Genomic DNA, 9,599 nt, shown 5'->3' with positions numbered 1-9,599 from the left:
AGCCAAGTCTCTGTAGAACCATTTGTCTCTGCTAATGACAATACCATTTTTTGATCCCAGGCTTAGTTTATGGACTGTAATGTGAAATTAGGTACAAGTATAAGTCTGAGAGATTGTTCACCAAGTTACTGTGCTCTCTGAGAGGATCTGTGGTGTAAGTATTTGACATTGTTCCATGCCCATCGTTGACATTAGTCTCTAACAAAATGTGGCTCATCTATCAGGAACACTGCAAAGAGCATGAGTTTCTGTAGTGTAGTGGTTATCACATTCGCTTCACACGCAAAAGGTCTCTGGTTCGAAACCAGACAGAAACAGATTTAGTTTTTTTTTTCTATTCATCACAGGTGTTTACTAAAGGTCAACAAGGGTTCTGTGGTGTCATGGTCTGTACTCTGAATCCAGGCATCTGAGTGCAAACCTCAGTTGAAATTTTCATGTTGCATCTCACATCATCAACTTTGGAACCTCAAACTGAAACAAAGCAGAGGAGTTCAGTTCCTGTAGTGTAGTGGTTATCATGTTTGCTTTACACGCAAAAGGTCTCTGGTTCGAAACCAGACAGAAATGGTTTTTTCGGTTCTGCATCTCTTGGGGTGCAGTGAGACAACAAGAGCCTTCCTCTTTCGTGATGGTTCATTTGCCAATCGACTTCAATGTAGGCTTTTTTGAAATCGAAGCTCATTATAAGCCTCTACAGAACTGAATGAGGGAAGTCAACCTTTTGTCTGGGATGTGTTTTAGCAGGGATGCACTCCTGATTTGTACCGTCAATGTGGCCCGTTGAGGGTGGCCAATATGCTGAAGTGGCCCTTGGTGAAATTGAGTTTGACACCCCTGCACTATAGGGAGGATCACACAGATCACAACTTATGATGGCTTATCTGTGACTTTGCTGTAATCGCCTAATAATAATGTCAGAGTTCAAGATGCACAGAAATGCATGCTATCGCACTCTGCGGGCACTGATTTTGAAGGGTCGAATAATTTAGTATAACACCTGAACCTGGTATTTTTCAAATATTTTGAAGGATCTCGAGAAACTTTTGCAGGTTCTTGCGAAAATCAGAATCCCTTTCTTTTTTTTTTCTCCATGTCCCCTTGCGGACTCAGCAAGAGACAACAGTTGTCATTTAAAAACGTTTAAACTTTTCAATAACATAGAAATGACCACTGGATGATTGCTTTTGTGTTTTGTGTGTGCGTTGCCTTCCACTGTCGATATGTTTATGATATACGTTGATGTAGGATGCGGAATTGCTGCAAAGTCAACAAAACATTGCAAGCAATTGTTTAGTAACTATGATCAAATTGGAATGTGCGTACTTGACTTGGAATTTGTCTGTATGATTGGATTAAAGTTCCTTTCTGTTCAAAGTCCCTTTAGATGAGGTGTTGTGAATTTGTGCTGCACAAACTGAATTGATTTGAATCAAAAAGAAATTCTACTCAAACCGTTTCACTAAATGTCTCTGCATCGAAAGGAAATGGAAGTTATGCTTAGTTGAAGTGACGGCTTCCTGTGGCTCTGGATTCGTGGTTTTTCAACTTCTGAGGGCAGCCGAAAGTGACATTCTGCATAAATCTCAGCAGCTGATCCTAACTCAGCAACAGTCCCAACATCACACTGACTCTGTATTCCTGGCAAATTCTGAAAAGTTTCTCTGACCTCTGGCTGGTATAGAAAATCAAGTTTCTTTGTTATAAATAACATTTTGATAACAACTAAATATACTGTAACTACTTGTCCATGGTTTCCTCAGAAAACCTGCTAAGCCCGTAGGGGCATTAGGGCGCTCCACAATTGTTCCACCATGTTTTTGCGTTAAAAAAATGTCAAAAGTTACAAAAGTTTGGCGGTGAATGAGCAAGCATCATAATTTGGAAATAAGAGCGTGCGAGGTCAACGGCCAGATGCAGGGATGCCGTAATTGGTGCACACCCACTCGAGGCCCAGTTCAATGAATCAACTATAAACCTAGTTTAATCTGTCTTTACTGTCGCTGTTACTGGTGTATAAAAAACCCTTTACTTAAAATAAACCAACGACACTGAGCATGGTGGGGGTGGGGGGAGGGGAGGGGCAAGTAAAGCCTGATGCCTCACCAGGCTTATAATACACTGGGAAACTGGAAACTGGAAAACCTGTTGACTTTGCTATAAAATGCCAATATGTGCCTGGGAATTACATTATTCCTCCTCGCTCCTTTAAATCTTAGCTTCTGCTGCCTCAAACCTAGTCAAAGTTTCTACAATGTGTGTTTTCTTCAGTTATACTAGAAAGATACAGCATCTTGGTTTTTGATCTTTGAAAAACAACAACAATGACAAAAAAACTAATTTCATGCACTCTTAACATCCACTGCAAGCAATCTTCAGACTGCAAAATTATGTATTCCGGTCACATTTGCGTTGTTTGGAAACTTTTCTTTTAAATGTTTTGTTGTTGTTGTTGTTGTTATAAACAACAACAATAATTAAAAAAAGAATACATTTTATTTGAGGGTGGGTTTCTAAAATCTAAGCTGACCTTAGAGAGAAGAAAAAAAGATAAACAGCTAAAAATAGACAGCTTGAACGGGTGTGTTTTGAGCTGTTAGAAAGACAAAGATGTAATATCCTGAAACTTCACATTCTTACTAAATACTAATAAGGTCCAATGACCATCCCCACAATTACAAATGTTGTCCCTCTTATTTATGTGGCGTCTCACTGTCGTGGGACTAGTTTCACAAATTATTCTTACAGAGCTCACTTTGTGAAGGCACAAACACTTTAAACTTTGCTGTTAAATTTAGAACTGCAGATTTCTTCAGAGTTCAAGATACACCAGGTCTGAACTACTTCGCAAAGGCTTGTGTTCGTAATTGTTTTTAAGTGAATTTGAAAAATTTTACCTTTGCATAATTTTTATTTTTTCCTTTGACTTACCGTTTTTGCCTTAACCGGCAGCATATTAATGCGACAATAAGAACAACTCCCAGGATGGAGCAGCTCACCAATATGGGAACCAGTAAACCTGCAGAGTAGAGAGGAAGCAGAGTGGGTTGTGTAATAGCTATGGCGTTAAAGATTATTCTTTATGTGTTTACTTTACAGGTTAACATGGACATTACTGCATTGATGAGGTCAGGGGTAAGTTCCGTCTTTTATGGTGTATTTACAATCTACACTAGAAGTAATGTGTTACAAGTGGAGGATTTTCTGTTTGTTACAGTAAATAGGATATTTCATTCAAAACATTATTTAAAAACCAAACATATAAAATCAACATACCAGTGTTTATCCAAAAAGAGTCATCTGAGTGCCAGAAAGAAAGAGAAAAGAAGCAATGGTGAAATACAAAAGAACACACACATCAGTATCACAGAAAAATGTAAAATAATATCATTTATAACTGTTAAGGTGTCATATTTATGTGTTTGTATAAGACAAATATTTTTTAAGGCACTGTATTTTGAGCAAGATATTTCATTACTATAAAAACTATAAAAGTGTTTTACTATGGAGTCTATATGTGGAAACATTTGTTTAATTATTTGTACACAAAATATCTCTTGGTTTTTAAACTCAGATTCTGTTCAATCAGCTTTTTAAAATAAAAATTCTTCTGATTTATAGATAAAGTGTGAAATAAGGGAACAGATTTGTCATGTTTCATTCAAGTAAGTTGCTTTTATTGATAGTAGCATTTGGATTTTATTGATAGTAGCATTTCACTCCATGCCCTTTTTAACTTCATTGCTGCCACGGGCAACCTGAAAAGTATCAAAAAAATGTTAGAGAACACAAAGAAGACTACATCTCTACATACTGCCTTTACAAAGATAGCTGCAAAGTCATCAAACTAGGGAAACGTTTCAGCTCTACATATCCTATGTGAAATATGTTCTCATCTACTTTGAGGAGCTATCGATGATCCCAAAGTCAGCCAGAAATATGCTGTAAACCACATCTAAAAACAACAAAATGACTTTATTTACAAATTGATTATAGTCCTGAGTTCATTTGCATATAACCACGTACATATCTGAGAGTGCATGATTAACAATTATTAAATACAACGTGTTTAAGGCAGGTTTGGAGAAAAGAAAGGATAAAAAATAGTCTTTTGTTGTCAGCTACAAAACCGACTTTGTGAGCTATGTCTGGAATCTCTCTAGTCTTCCCACTCCATTGGCAAAAGCCAGGGATGTGGATGGTGCTGCCTGAGAGGTTTCTGTGGAGCAGCAGAGGAAAGGCCACCGTGCTTTGTCTGTGACCCCTCATGTTTAGTTGCCACTGAAGTCTTCTGATGATTCATCAAGGCTTTTGTCAGGGAGCGGTCCAGTTCCAAAGCCTCATCCGTTGGACGTCTGCAGAGAATCCGTCTAATGGTAGAGAGGGCTAAATCTGACTTACAGTCTAGATAGCTCTTGAGGTTGAGCTCTGGGTAAATTTTGTCTTTGAGAGCTTCAACCAACTCATTCCCCACGTGGGACTGTTTGAGCTGATGGGAAACGCTCTGCTCCAGTGAAGTGTAGCAAAGCGTGTTTTCAGCCGTTCCCAGCTTTCCCACATAGCAGTTGGTCTGACTCTTCTTCCAAAGAGATGGATTCTTAGTTTGCTGCTTTGGTTTGGCCAGCGTCACACTCTGCCGGCTCATGGGATCTTTTTTCTTGCCAGCTCGGAGTGTCTGTGAACCACTCGGCAGGAGCTGATACAGCCCTTCATCTGCCAAGTCTGCAAGGTCGCCAGCCAGCAGCTGCTGAACAACTCGCTTCCTCGTGAATGGAGGTGAAACTGTAAGAATACCATGCAGTCCTCTGCCTGCATCAGACACAGAGCCAGTATTATTAAAACATCCCAGAATATCGGGTATTTCTTCGCAATGATCTTGCCTTTTCAACTCTGCCATGCAACAGCTCAGAGGAGAGTGAGGGCTGTCAGTTCCTAAAATGCTTCTCAGGAATCTTGTTAGCAAAGGCTTTTAAAAAGTGCCAGCAAAGCTACCACAAAAAGTTTTGCTGAGAGAGAAACACCGAAAATGAGGAAAAAACATGCACATACATACCCCAAGATATGAAGCCAATTACCATAAAATGTGGTAAACCACACTGCAAATGCAAACATGGTATTCAATTGAAATTTGCTATCAACTGTCACTTTTAGTAAGTTACTAAGAATTTGTGGTAGAAAAGCCTCCAACTCATTCTACTTGACTGGGATTAATTTAGAGAAAGTACGTTTTTGATAACTGTGATTTGACTCAATACTACATACATCCAAGTTGAGTTTTTTTTTTTTTGTTTGTTTGTTCTGGAGCCAGTAATGTATCTCATCTGACTTGTGAAGAGAGACTAAGCCTGGCGTTTCCATGAATAGGGTCGCATTCACATAGCGCAACATCAGAGCAAGTCTCAATGTATAGTTTTATCTTCAGATGGGTTCTTAGCACTACGCTAACTTTTGTTGCCAACAATAACAGTCTGTGCTTGTCAAATACAGGACTACCGTTGTGTGTCGACCTGTGATCACCGCAGTCAACTAACTTAAAGTTAAAGTGGGGGCTTGAGATCATCACATTCATCTCACACTGATGATTGAGAGTGATTGAAATTTATTTACTGCATATTTTAGCAGACAGAATATTTTAAAATAAAAATATGCATTTCAAATATTTTATGTAATTAATTCTGTGAAGCGGGACAGCAGAGTGGTGCAGTGGTGCAGTCGTAAAGCACAACCCGTGCATGGAGGCCTTTAGTCCCCGACGCGGCTCTTATAGGCTCGAGTCCTGACCTGATGACCTTTGCCATGTGATTTCCCCTTCTCTCATTATCCACTTTCCTGTCTGATTGCTCTCAAATAAAGGCCACTAGAGACAATAAAATCTTAGTAAAAAAGAAATGAGAGAGAGGAAGGTCAAGGACTCATTCAAGAAATTTGGTTTATTTAAGTGAACTTGAATAAACGAAGTAGTAGTTGTAGTAGTAAGTAGTAAGTTGTAGGTGTTTAGTCATTATAATGGAGACTAAATTTATATCAAGCAATCCACACAACTAAAAAAAAATTAAGTTAACAACGCATGACAAATTACTTATTTCTTTTTTATTAGTTGTACTACTTGATTTAGTGCTGCTTACTTAAAATAAATGAAGTTTTTTTTTTTTTTTTACTAATTTTAAGCTTACTTGAAGCATTGAGTTTGAATAATTTATTTTAAGTAATGTGAACTAATTTGATTTTACAGTGCAGGCAACCACATGGATGTTTCACAGAGTGCCAGTGATGGCTTTTTCAAATGTCAATAACAAGACATAGGCTGCCTTCATTAAAAAGCACAAATAATAGGTAATATTGCTAGCACAAAACACAGCCACAAGCAAGTAATTCCCTACAACCCAAAGTCAGAGCCAAAAACACATTCAAAAGCAGTTTTTAAGCCATTCTAAAAGCAGCACAATGTGTTTTTTTCCTCTCTTCTTTTAAGCAAAACATATAAAAGCTCATATTAACCTTCCTTGAAAGAGACCAGGACAACACGGCTGTCGATGGGTTGTGGCTTCCTGAAATTGTTATTTAGTGGGGCAACCTCTTGGTTCTGGGCACTGGAGGCGTGTAGGGACGTTACTAGAGCCAGATACTTGGAAAAAAAAAAAAAAAGAAATGGGTCAAACATAAAAGTTATGAACATGCAGCATTAACACTTCTAAAATATATGGTAAAATATGCATTTAATGTGAAAGTACCTGCTGGTGAGAAATGGTGACATGATTTCGAAAAACTGTCCAAAGCACGCTCGGAAAACACGGAGGAGTCGTCAGTGACCCGTCGTATCGGTAATATTCATCCAAACGAGCAGGGAGCAGTTCTCTAACGTTGAAACCAGGTACCCGCACTTCAAAATCTGAGAACACAAAATAACAGATATGAAGTAAAATCTGGTTTACTTTGCTTGACAATCTCTCATGGTCTACCATGTTTTGGAGACAATATGCATTGGCTGAAATTTTAAGAGAAAAAAAAAATATCTCTTTTTGTCTTCATATTTATGTTACTGTTTATGCTTGTTTTGCCTCTTTTTTTTTTGCAAAGAAGGTTGGCATTGTGAATCACCTCCATTCATCCAATTCCTTTGTCTAGCAGGATGAGTCCAATGTCACAAATCTTAAACTGTTTGCTTGAACATGACAATGAGGCAATGAAGAATTAATACAATTCCAAAGAAAAAGGATAAAGCATCAAACGTACAGCTAGATGTACCATACAATGTGAAACTTTTGGTACCAGCAGCTTGCCTGTTTATTCACAGGATCCATTAACATAAAGAGCCACAAACAGTATTTTACTGAATATATAAGTCAAATGAGCTCTTTATTATTATGTACAAAGATGCCCAATAGATTAAGGATCATTGAGTACAGAACAGTTTACTATTCATAAAAGCTTAAGAGACTCCATATGTCAATGTACACTTCACCTGTTGATTTCTCATGTTGTTAGAATAACAGAAAAATACTGACCCAAATGCATTGCACCAATAAACTAAGGGTGGGCATCAATATAGGATTCTGATTTTGTTAAATTAGTTAATGTGCAATATTTATATTAAACAATATTAAGGAAAAATCATTAATCTTGTTTCGTTTTTTTTTTAATCTAATCTATTACTCACTTTTGTATCTGGCACCATTGATAAACCTCAGAATCTGATCATAGGCAGGATTGAAATCTCCAATCTATGGAGAAAGAGTCATTAGATGATTAAACTCTACAAACAAAATGCACAAATAAAGTGCACTTTATAAAGTTAATTTTCACTTTATAAAGATCCACAAAGTCTCACCTTAATGAGGACACCCAGCACCGCCAAACCATCAGATTTGTCTATAGCAGTGTTAATGTCAGGGTACTTGTCCGAATTGTAATGTACTATATGCAGCTGTGGGAAAAAAAAATAAATAAAAGAAAATGTCAACATTTTCAAAAGAAGCGACAAAACAAGACAAAGAAAGAGAAGTATGAGTTGTCACTTTTCACTATCTAGAGGAGCTTCATGCTTAATCTACGTAAAGTGCAATAAAAAAAGCCTTTTCATTGAAAATGTATGCTTTATAAGGTGAACTAAATCTAAGAATATGAGTACGGGCCCCCTTTCCTATTAAAAACATCACCACCACCAATTGCCTTTCATTTCATTACCGATTTGGTTGAATCTGCAAGAGGGGGCCAAGTTTAATTGGTCAGGCTTAAAAGCAGTCACTGATAACTGGTTATTTGCTGAGGTGTATTTGTGAACAAATCGAGCTCAAATACAAAGACTAAACTCATAGCATCAGACTGTATCTATTATAACACAACAATCAAACTATGAGGATTATTATTTACACTTTTACAAAATCTTAATTTTAAATGTTAAGCAATTTTAAATATTTTAATTTATCTATTTTGAAAAAGTTAAATGTTTATTAGTGTGCTCATTTTATTAAGCAAATGTTATAATTATAGTTTTGGAGGTGTGAAGGCCCTAAGCAGGTGCTTAATTTGTTTATGCTTTGGGCCGGTTCTGTTTAAGACTCACAAAAGAGAATATATTTAACATTGACACTAGTGTTCAGTCCACCAAATCAACCAGGAATGCAACTAGAATTTTTTTTTTTCCTTTACCAAAATTTTGTCATGTTTGTGAAAATGTATATTCCATTCTAATATAGAGCATAAGCAAATGCCAGTCAGAAGGAAGTTACGGTCGTAATGACTTCCCGTCAGTTTGAGGACAAAGTCAAGCTTGTCATTGAGGGCAAATTTAATGATAATGTGTATGCACACTAACGTATGCATTTTCACTGTTTCTGGGAAATGATTCATTCCTCCTCATTTCACCCCATAAAAAGGACCTCTCATCATGGAATTGTGGTCCTGAAGCTTGGAGAGTCTTCAAGGAGATATATGTCATTAAGCTAAAGTCAAACCTCACCACCTTGGATGTGGTTGCTGTAAGGGAGGCACAGTAAAATAAAATTCACCCAGGTGTGATAGCATCCAGCCACTTTGAATCAAATGAAGAAACATTAAATAAAATGGTCTGTTTTCCATTATTTAAACTGCACTACCAGATCATCTAATTTAAACTACAACATATAATTGTCTTCTGTGTTGAGCCCTTAAAATCCTGCTGGGGTGAAACATAACAGGGCAGCATAAGTGGGCCGTGAGTGGACTTCTATCCTGTTTTAGAGCGAAAGACTCGATGGACCACAATATGTGAATCTTACTGTTAAAAGACGTTTTTGAAGCCGTCTTGGAGACTGGTTAAAATTTTAATACAGTGTCAGGAAACTGCAACAGATGCAAAACAGAGTTTCTTCAGAATAAGCTGCATCAACAGTGTATTGTGTCATCATCTCTGATGTCAGTGCCAATCAAAAGGACTTCATTTTTGTCATGAAGCATCAAATCAGGAGAGAGATGTTGTCATTTCAAGTAGCAGATAAAATGAGGGTCATTTATGTGAACATTATGCATGGTTTTATTACATTGACATGTTGATTGATTGATTGATTGATTGATTGATTGATTGATTGATTGATTGATTGATTGATTGATTGATTGATTGA

At 37.2% G+C, this 9,599-nt stretch overlaps 1 protein-coding gene across 2 annotated transcripts in view; it reads right to left on the bottom strand.

The window, feature by feature from the left end:
* The window catches only part of ca12 (carbonic anhydrase XII), a 29,804-nt gene that overhangs the window by 7,519 nt on the left and 12,686 nt on the right, over positions 1-9,599 (bottom strand). Inside the window, exons 5-10 of one of the 2 annotated variants that reach the window (XM_015047484.1) lie at positions 7,829-7,924; positions 7,658-7,721; positions 6,732-6,889; positions 6,499-6,625; positions 3,277-3,300; positions 2,932-3,019 (exon numbers count right to left, since the gene is read on the bottom strand). In XM_015047484.1, the coding sequence (XP_014902970.1) occupies positions 2,932-3,019; positions 3,277-3,300; positions 6,499-6,625; positions 6,732-6,889; positions 7,658-7,721; positions 7,829-7,924 (557 nt within the window). Of the gene's footprint in view, positions 1-2,931; positions 3,020-3,276; positions 3,301-3,655; positions 4,810-6,498; positions 6,626-6,731; positions 6,890-7,657; positions 7,722-7,828; positions 7,925-9,599 lie in introns of those variants that run through there. The other variant, XM_015047482.1, reaches the window with a different exon arrangement.

Source organism: Poecilia latipinna, unplaced genomic scaffold (genome assembly GCF_001443285.1).
Source record: "Poecilia latipinna isolate Pla-1442-1.1 unplaced genomic scaffold, P_latipinna-1.0 Scaffold828, whole genome shotgun sequence".
Classification (NCBI taxonomy): Eukaryota; Metazoa; Chordata; class Actinopteri; order Cyprinodontiformes; family Poeciliidae; genus Poecilia; species Poecilia latipinna.
This window is presented reverse-complemented; position numbering and strand designations above follow the sequence as displayed.